We start from the raw sequence: 20,912 nt of genomic DNA, 5'->3' as shown, positions 1-20,912 counted from the left end.
CAATCAAAAGTTTTAAGGGGTAGAAAAATACTCCATACTATAAATTTTCAAATGCAAAAAGTGAACAATATCATGTGATCCAAGTTGCCTTGATCAGTACAATAATAAATATGTCAGTTTGAGAAATAGCCCCAAATAAAGCAGATTTTGATCCACTATGATTTCTCCAGTCAGAGGGAGGCCAGGCTTTTGTCACAAATATAAGTGTTGCAACTGATCTTTTATGCTCACAATCATTCATGGGTATAAAAATAAGGAGATATGATTGCAAGGGCATTGCTAGTTTCCATTCCTTTTGGTTCAATTACACCTTAACCAATAAAATTCTATCCCATTCTTAGTTTGGCACTCAAAACTTTTGATTTTTGTGAGTAGGGTCCTTAAACTTTCGGACTTTTTTCGATGTGTCCTAGCTGATGATAGTATTTCCTTTTTCTTGAAAGGAAAAGGCCACGCGGCACCAGATGGAAAACCAAAGTGAATAAGCATAACTTTTAAGGGACCGAGTTACATGTATGTAATCAACACTTCTAACGCATGTAAGTGTTGCAACAGATCTTACTACATGCTCTCAAGCATTTGTAGGTGTCACAAGGGCATTGCTAGTTTCCATTCCTTTTGGATGAATTTCATTTTGAAAAACACACAAATGCTACCCAATTGTTAATTTTCCAATTGAAACATTTCTCTTTCGTAAATTGGGTCATTAAGCTTTTGAATTTTTTTCAAATGTGTTGTTAGTTGATAATGAAAACCATAGTTAATAAGCGAGAAATTATTACATATCTTTTTGTCCCATGTGTTTATTTTGCTTTAGTGAACTAGGTGATAAAAAGCAGTTTGACCATGTTGACATAGAATTGGTAATTGAAGGACAAAACTGACAAAAGCATGATCCAATGGCCAAAGCGAGAAATAAAAACAAGGGAAATGTATCGTGGCATTTAACCCAAAAACAAAGAGAATTTTAGTGTAAAATAAAGAGGACAGATCAATTACAAGTGTGTTGGTTCCACATGGTTTTTAGTTTTTGGAAGATAGTAAACGCAGGGCCAAATTGGAAAATAGGTGCTACTTTAAAGGTACAAGGTGTAATTCACCTTTTCATCTACTACTATTTCACTATGATGGTGCCTTTCCATGTCATGTGGAGGTCCTTTTGGTAATTACACAAAAAGGGTGAATTTTACTTTATTCTTGGAGATTTGAATGGCTCTGTCTCTAAGATCAGTTGGAATCACTCTCGAGTCTTATTTCTGCCAAAGCAAAAGGAAGAGTGGGCTGTGGGGATATGTAATAAAGAAAGAAAGGAGGAGAAAAAGAAAAGGGAAGCCCATTGCCAACGCATCTTTCAGTAACAGAACTGAAGCAAAAGGCTCATCAGTCTCTTCTCTTCTCTTCTCTTCTCTTCTCTTCTCCCTCTCTCTCTCTCTCTCTCTCTCTCTTACCCAAATGAAAGAGAAAACCCCTCCTCTCTCTCTTTCTCCAGCTTCCAAATACTTGCAGCATTTTCTTCACTTGTTCATGCAAGATCCAAAGAAGTCACAAACAAGGTATCCTCATTACTTCTCTCTCTACAATTTTCTTGTTGCTATCATCATCATAGTTTAAACATATAGTCTATCCTTGTATAATAGCTATGACCGAACCAGACTCGAACCGAACCAGGCTGAGAGCTGGGCCGGCTCTAAGCCAAGGCCAGGCCGACCCTTAGCAGAGGCGCCACTGTGAGCGACACGCAATATTGCCACTTAGAGCAGGCATGCATCCTTCGCTAACATGACTGAGCACCACACATGCAATCTTGTCAAACCCTGCAAAGGGCCGGTCCGGCCCCCCAGCCTTACACTTCCTGTTTTGAGTTTGGTAATTTTGATTTTTCAATGCTAATGTCTTCTTTAGCCTAGAACTGTATGGACATTGATTTAGAGGTGTTGAAGGGACCCAATTCAAGAAATTTGCTTTTGTTAATTTTCTTGAATTGCCATAGTTCATAATCGTAACAAAATTCTTGATTTAAGTGCCTCAACATTACTGATTAAAGTACTTATGGCATGTTGGATTCGGTGATCTTGTGAGGCGGGCTGTCCTACAGGGTTGTAGTGCATGCACTACAGGATTTCAGAATCCAGAGCATGTTAGATTTTGTGGGGCATATCGCCAAAACTAAAAATTCACACGCATATATGTTGTTGAAAGCAATGAAAGGATTTCATGACTAATATCGATCCTAGAACACAAAGTAGTCTAATTTATCTAAGTTTAGGATCTCATGCCGTTGACACTATATATATATATATATATATATATATATATATATATATATTTGAGTTAAAGTATGAGAACAAATGAAACATAATGGCCTAATTATTATGACTACCCTAATACACATTCTCGTTTAATTTGCTCATGCAAGTATTTTCATCAATTCTTAAGCGGATCAGGAGTTGGTGGTGTTGTCACTACACCTTGCTATGAGTGAAAATAATTCAATGTCCGAGGCTCTTTTCTACCACACTGTATAGTAGGGTCAAAGGCACTGTGTACGTATGAAGCCTTCATAACTTGTGGTGGAAAGAGAGCGTGGGGCATTGGGTGAAGGTACTCCAACCCCAGGGGGCACTGAATGATCACTCCTGTGAGTAGACAACAACGGGGCTCACCAGGTCGCATGGCTTTTTATGGGAAAATTTCACTGCCCGAGGCTCTTTTCTACCACACTGTGTAGTGGGTCTTAGACACATTGTACGTATGAAGCCTCTATAATTTGTGGTGGAAAGAGGGCCTGAGGCACCAGGCGAAGGTGCTCCAGCCCCAGGGACACTGAATAATCACTCCTATGAGCGGAGAACGGGGCTCGCCGAGTCTCATGGTTTTTTATCGAAAAATTAACTAATCGGATTTTTCTGGGCTCGAGGCGAGCCGTATTAATATTACCCTCACAGAGCCGATGCTCTGTCTTGAGCTCCAACCCATGATCCTCCTTGTACATTTTCCCAAAAACATTAATACTTTTTTAATACGTTCATCAAGGAATTAAACAGTATATTAAACATGCTGATGGTCGTAAGTGGAATCTTAGGGGTCATTCGGCCATTCGGCCTAATAAGTCAAATAGCTTATTCTTTCGTCATTATTCAAAAAATTTCGCATTTGTTATTTTTTCGTCAATTTTTTGTGCATTATTGTTTCGTCATGACGAGATGAATCTAAAAAGTAAAAAATTATGATTGAAACCTAAATTTTTTTATTTTTTATTTTTTGAGTGAGAGAGGGGTGTGGAATGCTGTAAAACAAGTCAACCATTTTCCTCCGATAACTGAAGTCAATGATCCCCTTTTCTTAACTTGAATAGAAGGTTGAATTTGTGTGCATGAGGTTAGATTACTTGATACCTCTTGGTCTTGTGAAGCCTGTTGGACTAGTGGAGCCTGATTACAATCAGGGTCGCGTTTCGTTGACGGTTTGGGGAGACGAAATTTGTCTACATGAGTTTAGATTACTTGATACGGAGCAATCCAATGAAACTTATACACTTAATTTGTTCATTTGGATGCATAATAAAAACTGGTGTGAGACTCAACAAGCTATTGGGGAACCAACGTAAAAATCTCTGTATCTCGCGTTCTTGTTTTTGTTTCTTAATTATCTTTGCATATTGTGTGTTTGTTGGTTCGGCCCATTCTCAACAATACCCATCTTTGTTTTTGTTTTTTTTGGTCCTTGGGAAATTGATACAGATCTTTGTGTTTTCAATATAGCCGCATACAATATAGCCGCATATCTTTACGAAATTCTACGTATTGAGTGTCAAGTTTTCGTCCCATTCCTAAGCCTTTCACCTTTTGAAATCTCAGAACTTTTGTGAAGGACCGATTCATTTACACACCCAGGCCCGAGCCATTCTCCGTTAACATAGCGGCACCAAGCTTTTATCATAGTTCGCACTGTTAAAGTCACACCACGTGACCGTGTAGATCAGTAGGTGATGTTAGGGGTATGTTTAACTTCAATATGGGGCTACCGGGACTTGAATCTGGACTTTGTCCAAAAAATTCCTGAGTTTTCACCACTGAACCAATCCTTCGTTGGTACAGTCATACTGAATGAGCTACAAATACAAATATGAGTACAATTTTCCATGACACAAATATGCATATGAGAAGATATACTTATTCATAAGTTGTTTACAGCGGGGTGAATTTGGACTATTCAAGAGTGTTTTGAACGGTCCGAATTTTAAACAAGTTTTTCCGGAAAAGAGTTAATCTGGATCATTCAAAACACTTTTGGACGGTCCGAATTTACTTCCGTAAAATTTCTCTATGTATATTCCTATGGTGCTTTCTCTAATACATTCAATGCATTATTCCAATAGGAAACCTTGGTATCAAAGAGCAATGGCGACGGCCACTCTGTGGAAAACCTTGTCCAAATCCCCTGAAGTTCCCGCGACAACTCCAACCATATGGAAAAACATTTCCCGGTCGACAGAGGTTCCCTCTTCGAACTCCACCAAACACAAGCTGAGAAAATGCACCTCGCTGAGGGTCGCGACGTCCTTCACGCGCGTTTGCTTATGCGCGCCGATCTCTTCCTACACCGAGGTTTTCCAGTCTGAGGATCCACCCAGAAGGAGCAACAGCTACCCACGGTCAAAGGCGTTCCCCACCCAACAACAAGAGAGAGTTCCAAAAAGAGTTTCGAGCGCGAGGATTAGCGTGGAAGGGAGGAAAATCTTCCGGGGGAAATCGTTGACCGACGACGTTTTGATGAGGAGGTTTGTCGTGGAGGAAGAGGCTATGATGCAAACGAGGAGGAGGAATCAAATGGAGATCATTAGGAAAAGGGCTGCAATGAGGAGGAGAAGGCTTGGGCCAAGCCCACTTAGTAGAATGGTTTTGGCAGAGGAGGAATGAATGAGTTTTTTTTTTTTTTTTTGACTGAGGAAAGTTTTCATTGATTTTCCCAGTTTTTCTTTCACCTCCTCTTGTAATTTGGCTTGTTCTTTGTTGGGTTTCTATTGCGGTTTTCTTTTCTCTGATTTTCCATGGATTCAAGTGCACCAAATATGTGAGAAGTTAATAGTTTTAGCTTGGGCTTAGCAGAGAACGTTTGTGGAATTTGAATTTTCAAGAATTTGTGGGAAATTGGGAAATTCAAAACTGCATGTGTCACTTTTTTTTGGGTGGGGGGGGCGCTCAAAATGGTAAGAGAATTTTAGATACCAAACAGAGCAATACATCAAAAAAAGATGTTTATCTTTCCCTAAAGAAAATAATAACCTCGCAAGTCGCAACCCAATGCTAGCAAGCTTATGGGCAACCGCATTCGCTGACCGTCGAGCAAAAAGAAATTCGCTTTGCTTGGTGTTTATGCCCATTTTTGGCACCACGGATTGGGCTAATTGCGATTGGCCATTTAATTAATTCTTTGATTAAATTGAGCCGAAGCTATGTAATCGATTGGTTAAGTGTATTGGGCCATGGGTTTTTCTATTACGTTTGGGCCAAGAAGCACGCAGCCCATATGAAGAGCACGGCCCATGATTTTTCGGGAAGGTAGCCCACGGTTGGGCCCATAAAGAAAGGAGCAGATCTGGCCCATGAGGTGTGGCCCACGTTTTTAGGAGTTTGGTAGCTGCCGAGGTGGTTATTTCCCTCCAAAATCAAAGGCCAATTGACTAGTGGTAGGTCAATTGGCCATGTGTCAAGCAAGCACACAAAGAGAGAGTAGTGGGAAGAGTTACTGCCATGTCACCCATGAACCCTTAACTACCAGAAAAACTGCCCATGATCAAACAGGAATGAAAAATGGAGCATCATGGGACACATGTCAGCTTATGGAGTAAAGCAAAATTCGGATTCAGGCCTGAATCAACTTACTGCTGTGCCTATAAATACAAGTTCACAAGATGAAAAACAGGTCCAACACCAATCAAAGCTCAACGCTTACAACCAAAGCCTTCCCAGCGAAGCATACTTTACTACTTTCAGCAAAGTAGATTATCGAGTACATCGTGTTCAAATCTCATTCAAACTCACTTCATCAAGTAGTTTGGATCTTTTCCTTTTCTTGTAATCAACTTTATTATCTCAGAGTAATAAAGTTCACGTTTTTTTACGTTTCTACGTCCATTTCCTATACGACTAGGAAATTTGAAGTCCACGACCGTGTGGCAACCACGAACCTCATTGTGATCTTTAACCTTTGGGTCACACGCAATCGTTCTTACGTTAGAAGTCAAGATTCACGAAAATCTTCATCAAAAGTTAGGCGCTACAAGTCTTGGCACGCCCGCGCTCAACGCATTCACACCTTTGTCAAAAACGAGAGTTTTCATTGGCACGCCCGGTAGGACCCTAGTCGTTCAAAGGTTCAATTATGCTGCCAAAGAAGAATCAGCAACTACAAAAATGGGCCGAAGCTATGTAAGACCTATTTGGGATGCCAAAAATGGCTTTACTTTCTATTCAAGCCATAATCCTAAAAGTAAAGAATCAAGGCATGGGGGGGCAATGTTTATGCCCATTTTTGGCACCACGGATCGGGCTAGCCATGATTGGCCATTTAATTAATTCTTTGATTAAATTGGGCCTAAGCTATGCAATCGATTGGTTAAGTGTATTGGGCCATGAGTTTTTCTATTACGTTTGGGCCAAGAAGCATGCAGCCCATATGAAGAGCACGGCCCATGATTTTTCGGGAAGGTAGCCCACGGTTGGGCCCATAAAGAAAGGAGCAGATCTGGCCTATGAGGTGCGACCCACGTTTTTAGGGGTTTGGCTGCTGCCGAGGTGGTTATTTCCCTCCAAAATCAAAGGCCAATTGACTTGGTCAATTGGCCATGTGTCAAGCAAACACACAAAGAGAGTAGTGGGAAGTTACTGCCATGTCACCCATGAACCCTTAACTACCAGAAAAACTGCCCATGATCAAACATGCATGAAAAGTGGAGCATCATGGGACACATGTCAGCTTATGGAGCAAAGCAAAATTCGGATTCAGGCCTGAATCAACTTACTGCTGTGCCTATAAATACAAGTTCACAAGATGAAAAACAGGTCCAACACCAATCAAAGCTCAACGCTTACAACTAAAGCCTTCCCAGCGAAGCATACTTTACTACTTTTAGCAAAGTAGATTATCGAGTACATCGTGCTCAAATCTCATTCAAACTCACTTCATCAAGTAGTTTGGATCTTTTCCTTTTCTTGTAATCAACTTTATTATCCCGGAGTAATAAAGTTCACTTTTTTTTACGTTTCTACGTCCATTTCCTATACGACTAGGAAATTTGAAGTCCACGACCGTGTGGCAACCACGAACCTCATTGTGATCTTTAACCTTTGGGTCACACGCAATCATTCTTACGTTAGAAGTCAAGATTCACGGGAATCTTCATCAAAAGTTAGGCGCTACAAGTCTTGGCACACCCGCGCTCAACGCATTCACACCCTTGCCAAAAACGAGAGTTTTCACCTAGTCAGTTGATCTATCCTTCGAATGTTTTCAACAATAACTTCCACTCCTGAAGGGCATGACATCTTTAAGCTACGCTACAAGAAAAATCACTTTCGGCGACTAAAAATTTTGTCGCCAAAATGCCGTTTTTAGTCGCCGAAATGTTTTGAGAGCATGTGATAGTTCTTAAACGGATCAGGCATTGGTGTTGTCACCACACCTTGTTACGAGTGAAAAAGTTATTTGGTACCCCTGCCTCTTTTTCCACCGCACATTATGGTGGGATCGCCACAATGTGTGGTGAAAAAAGAGCCGGTCCGGGTCTCATAGTTAGACTGGAACATTTCAATGAGATTTTTATGGGCTCATTGTTTGATTGGAGTTTTTTTTTTTTTTTTTTGAAAGTCGGTTTGATTGGAGTTTAACAGTTCAAGTAGAATTTTCTGGGCTCGAGGTGAGCCATATATTACACTCACAGACAGCCCCAATGCTCTGTCTTGAGCTCCAACGCCTAATCCTCCTGGTTCATTTTTTCAGGAAAAAACCTATGTACTACTCAAGGGCTGTAAATGAGCCCAAAATTCCAGCTCAAGCTCGGCTCATTTACTAAACAAGCCGAGCCGAACCGAGCCTCAACGAGCCGAGCTGAGCCAAACTCGCGAGCTGCTCGGTTCGTTTACAGTCCTATGTACTAGTACTACTACTACTTTTTATGGTATATTTGGGCTTGGGTTATTGGTGACCCAAAGTTTGAAAATTACTCGACCAATTTATGGGCCTGGCCGGAGAGTAAAGCTAGAGCAAGGCCTGGTAACTTGCCCTCAAAGGGCTGGTGGAGAGAGAAGTGGATTGCTGTCAAACAAGTTAACCATTTTTCTCTGATAATTGAAAATGTCCCCTTTTCTTAACTTGAAATAGAGAAGGCTGAATTTGTCCGGGTAATTAGTTTTTTTTTTTTCCCTTTTTTTGTCACACGTTTTAGATTAGCGAGGGTTAGGAAGGTGTTAATATATTAGTCAACAGGGAATTCAGAGGCTATCCATAGTCTTAAACTCTAAATCCGCCTCTCATAGGGCTCAAACTCCGGCCTCCACCGGGGAGAGATGAGATAAACCAACTTTGCTAGTTTGGTTTTCTTAGGAAAATTAGTTTTACAAGGCTTCGGATGGATTTGGCTTAATAAGTCAAATGGTAAATTTTTTTGTCTTTATTCAATTTTTTTTTTCATATTTGATAATTTTGCGTCAAACTTTTGGGACTTATTGATTTGTATCATCGAGAAGAATCCGAAAAATAAAATTTTTTTTTTTATCAAAACTCATAATTTTTTTTATAAAGATAAATATAAGTAAAAAAATACTATCATTTTTACTTATTTTTGTCTTTATTCAAAAAATTATGAGTTTCTATCACATTTTTTTATTTCTCCGATTCCTCTCGACGAATGAATCAATAAGTTACAAAAGTTTGGAAGCAAAACAAATAAACATTAAAAAAAATTGAATAAAGACAAAAAAATAAGCCACTTGACTTTTTAATTCAAACCTACCATTTTTTTGGTCAACATTATATACATTAACGGGTGCTAGGGTTAACACAGAGGTCCAGAGACTATCTATAGTGGCTTCCAAACCCCCGCCTCCCAAGAGATTCGAACCCTGATAACCATTGGGAGAGGGAGAGGGAGAGGGAGACGGGCAACCAACTCCCCTAGAAATGGTTCTCCAAACCTACCCTTTTGATGTCTTCTATGAGGGAGACATGGGTATGTTACGTATGTATGACAGTATGAGTACGTAGACGTAGTAATTGATTGTATTTCCGTACAACAGGTGCCGTATGCAGAGGGGAATCCTAAATTGAATGGACCAACTTGTCATAGCCGAAGCTATGTCATATCTGGCAGCTGGGTCCCTTCGACCACTAACAAACGGGCTAGCACTAAAATGGGATCAAAGAAAACAAAAGGATGGTTCAAGAGCCTAGGATTCCACTTTTACCCTTGATATTGGACATGAACTTCTAATCATCCCCCTAAAGTCACAAAGACATTCATTAGGTTAACAACCTCCTTTTTAGGTCACTAGTGTAACCAACTCTTGGTAACTTGCCAGCCCACAACTTATAAAATGAGAACACCATTTATATCAACGTTTTGTTTTTTCGACAGTCAGAGATGTCCGAGTTAGTTTATGCGCACGTTAACTAATCCCCTCCTTGATTCAGCCGAAGGCAGGCCATTCACGCTAGCTAAAACTAAAAAATTCACAAGAAATTACATTCCCGCAGCCTAACCCCAAGAATCGAACACTAGTCAATTGGGTAGGGTTATGTTTATGTCTTTGCTTATAAGCCACTCTAACTCACATGTTTGTGAAAATAACTAGCTGTGGAGCAAGGGCTGGGGTTGTCTCATCTATGTCAATCATGTTTTGTAGAATCTTAGGTTGTTCGAACTTCTAACTAATGTCACCCCACAACTCTCAAATACTAAGTTGTTTGCTTTACTGTCATCCACCAACTCTGTCGACTTATTTTGTACTTACAATTGCAACCATGTTCTTTGTCCATTTTCTCTTCTCAATAAATTCTTATTTGTTTTATTGACTAAATGTTAAGCCTGTATATATGAACCAAAACGAAATGTGAAAGTGACACATGCAATATATAATTTAATAAAAAGGATAGTACTGTAATAAAAAGGAGATGGAGAGTAATAAAGCCTGATAGTACTATCTTTATCTTATAATGTTTGTTCGGTCCACAAAACGATGACGTAAAAATAATACAATTTTTGCAAGAAAAATTTAAATTTTTTTCAACAATTCACTAAATATCGATAAGTTTTTTTAATTTATGAAAAAAGTTTGAATTTTTTCTTGAAATAAGTGAATTATTTTTTAGCCCTCATTTTGCAGACCGAACAAATATTTTGAGACGGAAGTAGTAATAAATTCTTATTTGCCTTGTAGAGCTTGTCGCGGACTTCAATCCTAACAAAAAATCATTTTTGCTGGATTAGAGCACATTTCTTTTAAGAAAAATGGACTCAGGAATGTCCGTACGTATTGTTAGGATAGTTAAATTGACACCTTGCAAGAGGAATTGAACTCCTAACCTCTATTCTCCAAACACTTAATTAAGTGCACCCCTAATGCCCCAATTAACAAGAGCCCTCCCTTAAAAAAACTACTACAGCATGTAACAAAATCACAAGTGTAGTTTACCATAGAAATACCATATGTTTCAATCCAGTTTTAATTTCTTGTAATGTGCGTCTCTGTTAATTATATCTATGAATTGTTCTTCTTTGATGCCAAAAAGAAAAGAAGAAGAAGAAGAAGAAGAAGATAACAGATAGCTAGATACGCGCCCAGCCCAACTATCAAGATTTACTCCACCAGCCCTTTCCAAAGAGGGATCATCTTATTATGTGTGTCCATGGCTATCATTGAGAGAGACTCGCAAGTGTGGTGGCAAATTTTATCTATTATATCGCATGAAATCCTCATTGGTCGATCTCACAGTTGGTAAAAGATGTCAAAGCGCGCGGTTTGACATCTTTTGTTAGACTTTAACATCTTCCAATCCTGGATGGCGAGCCTCGTTTTCTGGTAGATCTTCAAATAGTACGGCTCATGAGATGGCCCAATGGGCTTTTCGGCTGAATTTCTCGGGGACTTTGTTAATTATGCGATCAGCTCCCGCAATCGGTTCAAGTTAATTGCAGTTGCATCGGATATTACTTCGCCCATCTAGTGCATGGGCTCTTTTTTTTTTTTTTTAAGTCTACTGGTACAGAAAATCGGTACAGATTTTCTGTACAGATTTGTTGTGGGGCCCACTACGGGGCCCATACAAATGATCCGAGCCGTTTATTAAATGTAAAACAATTTTTCAAGGGCATCCGCAAAAAATCAGTTCAATCCAATACTTATAGATGCTCGATCCAATCATCTAACTTTTGATTTAGATTCCCGGATAATAAAACATTATATGATTGGATCGAGCATCTATAAGTATCGGATTGAACTGATTTCTCGCGGGGGCCCTTGAAAAACTGTTTTATATTTAATGAACGGCTCGGATCATTTGTGTGGGATCCGTAGTGGGCCCCACAACAAATCTGTACAGAAAATCTGTACCGATTTTCTGTACCAGTAAACTTACTGTTTCTAGTTGTTTCTTGTTTGTGTTCCTCTCTGTTGGTTTTGATTCAGTTTCTACTTGTGGGAAAATAAAGAAGGAAGACTTCATCCACAAAAAGATGGTAATTATTTGAAAATCTTTTAGTTACTTGAAAGTAAGTAAATTAATGCACAACTGGGTTAGGTCATTTTGATGTGAGATCGACGAGGGTGTTGACATGGCAACCACTGTAACCGCTGAGTGATTTTTCAGTGCCGAGCGTGCCGTCCGATACACTTTTGGACGGCTCGGATTGAAGTTAGCTCTCTCTCTCTCTCTCTCTCCTCTCATCCCCACACTTTCTCTATCTTTTTTCTCTCTCCAAATATGAGTCGTTCAAACACGCAATGAATAACTCGGATGCGCGAGCAGGCACCACGTGGTACCCACTCGGCACTGAAAATTGTCACACACTTTGAAAATCGTCACACACTTTTTTCCATTTCCATACTTTCTCTTTTGATCGGCCATTTTTTTCCCCATACTTGTCACTCATACCGGAGAAACCCTCTATCTCTCCTCTCACCTCGCCACTCTCTCTCCTCTTTCTCTCTCCTAATTCGAACCGTTCAAAATCTAAATGGACGGTCCGGTTACGCCAAGTAGACACCACGTTGTACCCACCTAGCACTGAAAAATTAGATAAATTTTTGGGTACCGGGTAGGTACCACATGGCCGTCCAACACACTTTTTTGAACGATCCGAATGGACTGCTTGGGCACAACTTGGGAACAATCACGTGGTACCCACCCGGTACCCAAAAATTTCTCCGCAAACAATATTAACTAGATTAATTATTCACCGCGGAGTATCTACTACAGTGTGGTGGTTAAGATTTTTCTTTTCCAAAGGAGGTGGATTCTCTGCAGTCTAACTGTAGAGAGTCCATGCAGTCCAATCTCAGCCATTCATTTTTCCATTTGACCGCACCTCTGTCGTCCACATGACGAGCCAATTATTTCAAAATGCGGTTAACACGTCATAGAAAAAAAAGGTCAACTCCACGCGTCGAGTCTTTGATTTATAAGTTGGGGAGATTGTTGAATTGATCTCCGCCTTATCTTTGCACCCAAATGATCACTGAGGTGCTTTAATACCTTTCAACATCTGAAATTTATGTGGGGTACCCTTTTAACGAGCAGAATTCGATTCACAAAAATTTGATGAGGCCAATTTGATAATCCGAATATTAATTAGGTTGGATTCGAATATATATAGTAGATCCAATGCGGTAATAATCCGATCCAAACTCGATTTTAAAAAAAAAAAACTATTTTTTCATACTGATGACTGCGCTTGAGAGGTTTATGTGTACTTCGATTTTCTTTATATTGATCTATATATCTCTATAAATGGATGTAATATAAAGAAATATCGAGATTTATTTTTGGCCTTCTTCTTTTCGTGTCGATAGTCTTTGGGTGCATGCAAATTAAAACGGCCAAGTTTTCTAATCCAGGTATAAATTAAGAATCAAAGATAATATAGACCGCGACTGTTTTGCATCCCCACAATGCAAAAGCATTCGTGAAGAAAAGTAGAAAACTGTGATAAAAGAGATGATAATATGACATTTTTGGATATTATAACACACCAAGATAGTAGTTGTTTTTAATTTGCACTAAAATAATCATAAAATGCAATGTAAGTTTGTATTATAACCGAGTATAAAAATTCTCTCTGTGAGATATAGAGAATGGTGCTCCAACACATTTTTCCCCAAAACATTTTTTTTAAGATTTAGGCGCCGTTCCGCTAAAGTTCTTATTTTTTAAGTACTTGTTTTTCACTTTACGAGACAGATCATTCTCTCATAATACAACTATGAGAGAATGCCATACTAAGACACGTACGTACCACTATTGGAAGTTGCATGCCAGTAATAAAAATGATAAACGAATCATAAGGTTTAGACAGATGACTTAATTTTTTTATTGGTTGTAGAAGAGTTTGACGATGCCTAAGGTTTTTATGTAGTTACCCAATAGTTTTGTTGATGACATTCACGACTCACACCAGGTCCACTATGTAACTTACATCGGTATAACAATTATTTATAACCTGCCATTTTACATCAATTTAGGTCATGCGCGCTTCACCGAGGCGGTCAAATCCCGGCCCAAACCGTCTCAGATCCAAATTGAATGAGGCTTTTGTACAAGCCTAACAGTAAATAGTAAAGTCACATAGGTCTGTCAATAGATTAGCGTAATATATATGATGTGGTTAAGGTGTAAATAATAATAGATTGACAAAAAAAAAAAAAGGTGTGAATATATTGGCTTAACATAAATAACAAGATTATTTGGGAATTGATTTTGCCGCTCTTTTTTTTATTAATGTCACTCTCCTTCTTTTACAAAATAAATCATCTAATCAAGACACAAAAATGAGTAACATTAACAAAAAGGGTAGTAGCAAAATCACTCCCCTTTTTGTTAATGCCACTCCACTTTTCTCACAAAACAAATCATCTAATCAAGACACAAAAATAAGTGACATTAACAAAAAGGAAGGTGGCAAAATCACTCTCCCTTTTCTTTTTTTTGAAAATTGTGATACACTTTTTTCCATACTTGTCACTCATACAGACACAGTAGTGTATATATATAACAAGATTATACACTACTTCTTTTTTTCTTTTTTTTTTACTTATCAAAAAAAAAGATTATACACTTTTTTAAGAATTTTCTTTTCAAAATGCGGCTAACACGTCATAGAAGAAAGGTCAACTCCACGCGTCGACGAGTCTTTGATTTTATAAGTCGGGGAGATTGTTGAATTGGTCTTTAACACCTTAATGATCACTGAGATTGTTGAATTCGACATCAGAAATTCTTCTAGGATATGCTTGTTAATGGATCAGATTTGATACGGATTCAATCCGAAAATCTCGAGATTTTTTTTTGGCCTTTTCTTTTCATGTTGAGAGTTTTTGGGTGCATGCAAATTTAATGAATCAAAGATAATAGGCATCTAGAGGATACACTAATACAATGATAGTCCGCTTATTTGACTAGATATATGAGAGTTCGAACTAAAATATTTCGACGCATAATAACCATACCTCTAATATATAATCTCGCAAAGTTTGGACATATAGTACTACGGGGGTATTGTATTACTTATCGCTATAACCACAGTGGGTTCATATACCTTATGAAATCATCTCTCTCTTCATTTGTCAAACAAATTTACATTTTTGTCTGCACTGCACTCCACGATAATGCGTGGTGTTAAAGTTTGTTGCGCGTCAAATAATATTTCCATGTCACGACTAATTAATACCTTGTCAACTCGCTCTCTCTCTCTCTCTCTCTCTCTCTCTCTCTCTCTCTCTCTCTCAAGCTCTCACTCAAGCTTTAGCTGTTGTTACGCACATATTGGCGGTTGGAATACTTTCCACCAAACTTAAAACAGAAATGCTAGAGACAAAGAAAAATTATCCCGAAACTATCTCGAAAAGATCAACTAGTGGTTGAGATTCACTTTGATGTGTGTGACACAATTATCAAAGTGATTCTCAACCATTGTTTGCTGTTTTCAGGGTACTTTCGAGGTAAATTTTCTTTGTACCTAGCATTTCCCAACTTAAGAATCTGGTTTTAAAAAAATAAAAGTCTCTACAATTAATAAACCCCATGACCTTTTTTCTTGGTTGAAAATAAACCTGGAATATACGACTGATTCAACAAATAATTTGCAATCCTTGACTTTGACCCATAGCCGTGATGCTCCCTTGTTGAATTTAGAAGTCCAAGTAGTATTAGGTACTTCAACAAGGGTGAATCTAAATCATGATTTGGTATTCTTAAGTTAATAATACGCCGTGGATTCGTGTTTGTTGACTTCAAATACAAAATATTACAATTGTTTACATCAACGGGTTTGGCCACGTGGACATAAAAAAAATATGTGAGATCGCATGTTCGAATTTTACGAAAGTCAAGCATTCCAGACCTTGGGATCGCTAGAGGGTTTATTCAGTCGTTAACTTCAGAATTGCAGAATTAGCCAAGATGCGTTCCAGCTGCTCAAGCTGACCCGAACATCGAATTATGTAAAAATAAAATAAAAATACGACCCATTGTTGTCAAAGTTGAGTGAGATCTTGGGGCAAACTGATTTCAGAAAATGAAACTACTTTCAAAATCGCAATAAGTGTTTTTGAAGGAAACGTGCAATTAAGGAATTTTAATAAATTAATTAGTTGTGCGATCTCGTGTTTTTGCTTTTTGACTTTCTTGTTCAACAATCACCACCAACTTTTTGAATAAGTCTTTCGCATGCAGCAAATATTGATTATATAAATCATAAATTAAGCTTACCACTAAATTTCATCAGCTTAAGTTTTTAGATGGCTTATAAATTACTACTTAAATCAAAATATATTTGTACGTGTTTAATTAGTCCGTTTATAGAAGAGTCTGACAACGCCTAAGATTTTTATGTGGTTGCCCAATAAATTATGAATTCCATGTGACGGGTGTTGTTGTATATACATAGCTCAAAAAAATATCCACTAAATGTTTGAAATATTGCTAAGGGAGGTGATTTTGCCACTCTCCAAATTGTCAACTTTTGGGGAGTGGCAAAATCAATATGAGTTGATTTTGTTGCTCTCCAGGGTAGTGCCATTAATAATTTGAGGAATGACAAAATCACTCCCCTATTGCTAATTAATAAACTAATATTCGCTTAAGTTAGAGTTTCATCGAGCTAGTTGAGGAACCAAAACTCAGCGATCGTTTTTCAAAAGTGTTAGGATACATGAAAGATATGCATGAAAGTGTCTACGAAAGATACGTGAACGGTCTACATTCAAATTGAACTGAATCTGAACCGTTCATGTGTCTTTCATGTTAAATTTTGTATAAAATCAACTTAACAATGTTAATTAACATTCTTCATTTTTTTCTAAATTTAAATTAATAGTTTTTTTACAATTAATAATGTAAAATCACATTTAGCAGTGTTAAATTTTGTATGAATTTAAATTAATAGTGTTAAATTACGTTTAACAGTGTTAATTAACATTCTTTATTTTTCTAACTTTAAATTAATTGTGTTAATTAACAATTTTTTTCAAATTATTTTTTTCCTACACCATATTTTATATTCATTATGTGTCTTCTGTATAGATCTCGTCTAGTAAATTTTTAAAAATATATCTGTTATGAAAAATAGACATGTATAATAACAGTTATACTATTTTAGAGTTATAGTGCCAAAAAATAGGAGCCTACATCAAAAAATTAAATTTTGTTCATACATAATATCATATTCAATATAGTACTTGTTTGATAGATTTTCTCGAAGAGATTTCAATTTTTTTTTTCAAAATCAAATATAGAAATTTAAAGTTATGAAAATTTTAAGAAGTAGTAAAATAAAAAGGAAAGAGATAGAGAGAGTGACGAGAAGAGATAGAGAGAGGTGACATGAGCTGGAGAGAGAGAGAGAGAGAGAGAGAGAGAGAGAGAGAGAGAGAGAGAGAGAGAGAGAGAGAGAGAGAGAGAGAGAGAGAGAGAGAGAGAGAGAGAGAGAGAGAGAGAAAAGTACAGAGTTTGGTAGGGGTGTCAAACGGGTCGGCACGACACGGCACGACACGGGCACGACACGGTTAAATGTGGCACGGCACGGGCACGGGCACGGTCGTGCCCTGGCATGGCATGACACAGCACGGTTTTAGTGGGCACGCGAACTGGCATGGGGCACGGAAGTGGGCAAGCACGGCACGGGCACGGCACGGAAGTTGGCCTGGCACGGCATGGCACGACATGGTAGTTGAATGGGCACGGCACGGCACGACACGGTTCTAGCGGGGCACGGGCCCGACACGGTAGTTGAATGGGCACGACACGACATGGTTTTGACTGGGCACGACATGACACGGTTCTAGCCGGGCAAAACGCAAGGCACGGGAAAAAAGTTATTAATTTGACTTGTGACTCATGAATATAATGTGATTAAATGACAATAATTTTAATTACAAAACAAGGCATTTTAGTTTCATAATTTATAAAAAATAAGCTTTTAAATTGGAACAACTACAAATAAATAAGGAAAAAACTAATTTTAAAGAAAAAAAACCTCCATGTGATTCAAACCCAAGTCCTATGGATCCTGGGTTTGAAGCACGGCCCGTTTGACACCTTTAAATGGGCACGACACGATTAAAAACGGCAATCAAGTAAAACGGGCACGTCACGAAGCACGACACGATTAAAAAATGGGCCAACATGGCACGACACGATTTAAGTAAATGGGCCCAGCCGACACGATTGAAAATGGCACTACAAGATTAAAAAAAGGGCCAGCACGGCACAACACGATTTATGTAAATGGGCCCAGCCCGGCACGACATGATTGAAAAATGGCACGACAAGACACGATTAAAAAATGGGTCAGCACAGCACGACACGATTAAGTAAATGGGCTCGGCCCGGCACGACACGATTGAAAAACAGCACGGCACGACACGACACGATTTAAGTAAATAGGCACGGCACGGCACGACACGATTGAAAATAGCACGGCACGGCACGACACGATTTAAGTAAACGGGCACGGCACGACACGACATGAAGCACGGTTGGCACGGAAATTGAATGGCACGGCATGACACGACACGCACGTTTGACACCTCTACAGTTTGGTGTGTTGAAAAGAGAGAGAACGGATAATCAATAGTTGGTGTGTTGTGTGCGACTGCCGTCTAACATCATCAGGGCAATATTGTAAAAATACATGCACAGGACCTTCTCAGCAATTGGAGTTATAGGAGAAGGATCTCCCCAGCCGTGAATTACGTACAAAAATAGGACCGGCCCAGCATTTTGTCTCTCCAATTCAACTAGTCCGAGCAAAATATATATGCGGCTAAGTAATCCATACAACAAACAAATAGGCTTCTATACTAGCTTTTGATAACCAGATGTTTGGGGCTTACGCACACTTTGACTAGTTCTGAGGGACCATAAAATTGTCTTTCACTAACAGTACATCATTTAAAGCTGTGGAGCAAATACTCCGTATGGACTAATTCTATAGGCGTTAATAACACTTCAAATGTTTCAAACCTGATGATACCTTAGGAGAAGGGGCTGTTATGGTTTTGGGCATCTTGCCAACTAATGGGTGTTTTGTGTTTTTACTTTAAAAATATTTTATTTTCATTGTATCGTCTGTTTACACCTCAAGAACAAAAAAAAGTCTCGTGATCCGTATATATTCCCTTGTTGGGCAAATTTGTATCTTAAACTTGTTGGTTCAATATTAAAAGGAAAGCTTTTGCTACAATAGATGATCTAAAAAGTGTTGGATTCATTATTTTTTGGAATTATGGATTTTTGCAATAGAAATCAAAATTGGTGTGGCTCCCTAGCTAGCAATTTGGCACGTGCATACAGAGTGTTAAAATGGCACTTAACAATGAATACATAATGTTATATACTTATAATTAAACTTACTCATTTTATGTAATCGATTGCCAAGGCTGGCCCTACGTCCCCAGAGGCCATGGTCTTAGATCCCAAATAAAAAAACTAAAAATGTGTAAAAAATTAAGGCCTGTTTAATTTCCTTCATTCTTAGTTATGGCTTCTATCGGTTTCAACAACTCCTCCTTTTTAGTGAGGGTTTTCTCTCTCTCGATCTCAGATTTGAGAGTTTTTTTTTTTGTGATTTTCCTTCTTTTCCTTCTTCCGATTTCCCCTTCATCATTGTGGTGCCGGTTTAGATTTCGACCGTGGTAAAGGTTATGGTTCTCTAACGAAGGAAGGTGGCGGTCCAATGATGAATCACATCGATTGGTGTGGCGGCCTCACTTCTATCGTGTGTAGGAGTAGGAGTAAGATTATGGTGGTCTCCATTCTTTGGCTATGAGAGGTAGTAGTGGTCTGGGTATCTGTACCTGGAAGGCTACCATCCTTTGTGGCTTTTTAGTCCTTCGATTAAAGACGAATGCTACCTTTTAGCGATCATCTTATGTATTCGTGTTTCTTATATCAATGAAGCTTTTATCATTTTGTGAAAAAAAAAAAAAACTATTTTTTGTACCCAATATGTAAGTCCAACAATTTTCTATTTTTTTTTGCAGAGCAACACAAGGGGCTAAATTTAAAACCCAAACTGTCCACTTTAAACTTAAGGGCAGCATGCCCCACTTCTAACCAAATCAGAGGTATGCATATATAAATATCATGCAAGTCTCCAAATCAATGGCGGCCCATTGCTTGAAAAAGATGTGGTGGGTGCATCAGTGAGGGGAACCGCGGATGGTGTTGTGCACCATTCGAGTCGTTCGTTTAGCAAGTCAACGGTTCAAATATCATTTTCACCATGTACCATCCGAACCATTTATTACCGAGATAAAATCTGAATCATTGAATTTTTGAACGGGCGGCTCAAATGGTTTTGTGCATCCCCTGTACAGCACCCACCCCGTCGTGCATATATTCTTTTTCATTCCTAATAAAAGTCGTGTTTTCCAAATTTTCCTCTCCTTTTTCCTGGACGAATCGGGAAGAGAGGGGAAGAACACAAGCAAGCAAAAAGTGGAGATGAATTAGATATCAAGGTGAAAAAAAAAGATCCGAGATCAAGAGAGGCAATAATTTTTCAATGCCAGGTGGATACCATGTGGTGCCTGCTTGGCGCATCTGAGCTGTTCATTGTGTTTTTGGACAGTCCATTATGTTTTTGGACGGCTCGAATTTGGAGAGAGAAAGTGTTGGGGTGAGAGAAGAGAGAGGGTTTCAATCTGAACCGTCCAAAAATGTATTGGACGGTCCAAATGTGTCAAGTGAATACCACGTGGGACATATCCATCCGACACCCAAAAATTTTTCATAAAGAATACATGCTTTTGAAATTTTGTAATGTTCCGTATTCTTTTGGGTTTTTCCATGTGGAATTCATGCACCGGTTTATGAACAGTAAATTCACTTTTTGATATATTTTATTTTCTAAAAATATTTATAAGGATCTCATTTTCGAAATTCGTCTTAGACCTGAAAATATCAGAGCCGACCCTACCGATTGCAAAGCTTGTGTGAACATGATGTTGCCTAACGTGGTACTTCTATATATGAAACTTTTCAGAGCAATGATAGGGAATCATATATATGATCAAATGGCAGCTGGGATTTGGAGAAAAGGCCCACAATCCAAAATCTTCATTATTGACCACTGCAAACCCATTTCTCATCTCAAACAATGAAAAGAAGAAGAAGAATACTTCCACATGCGTTACCAA

At 38.6% G+C, this 20,912-nt stretch overlaps 1 protein-coding gene across 1 annotated transcript; it reads left to right on the top strand.

Moving 5' to 3' along the window:
* The first annotated feature begins 1,178 nt into the window (after window positions 1–1,178).
* LOC131300700 (uncharacterized) lies at window positions 1,179–5,166 on the top strand. The gene is made up of 2 exons (XM_058326657.1): window positions 1,179–1,553; window positions 4,379–5,166. The coding sequence occupies exons 1-2, from the start codon at window positions 1,210–1,212 to the stop codon at window positions 4,917–4,919; spliced, it is 885 nt and encodes a 294-aa protein (XP_058182640.1). The 5' UTR covers window positions 1,179–1,209; the 3' UTR covers window positions 4,920–5,166.
* Window positions 5,167–20,912: the final 15,746 nt, after the last annotated feature.

The sequence above is a fragment of the Rhododendron vialii genome, chromosome 9a (genome assembly GCF_030253575.1).
Source record: "Rhododendron vialii isolate Sample 1 chromosome 9a, ASM3025357v1".
Classification (NCBI taxonomy): domain Eukaryota; kingdom Viridiplantae; phylum Streptophyta; class Magnoliopsida; order Ericales; family Ericaceae; genus Rhododendron; species Rhododendron vialii.
This window is presented reverse-complemented; position numbering and strand designations above follow the sequence as displayed.

What these genes read in the sequence shown, in the direction of transcription:
- LOC131300700 (XM_058326657.1), top strand. Translation starts at nt 1,210, where the DNA reads ATGGCTCTGTCTCTAAGATCAGTTGGAATCACTCTCGAGTCTTATTTC. An exon ending in CCAAAGAAGTCACAAACAAG is followed by an intron (nt 1,554 to 4,378) that starts GTATCCTCATTA and finishes TTATTCCAATAG; the next exon opens with GAAACCTTGGTATCAAAGAG.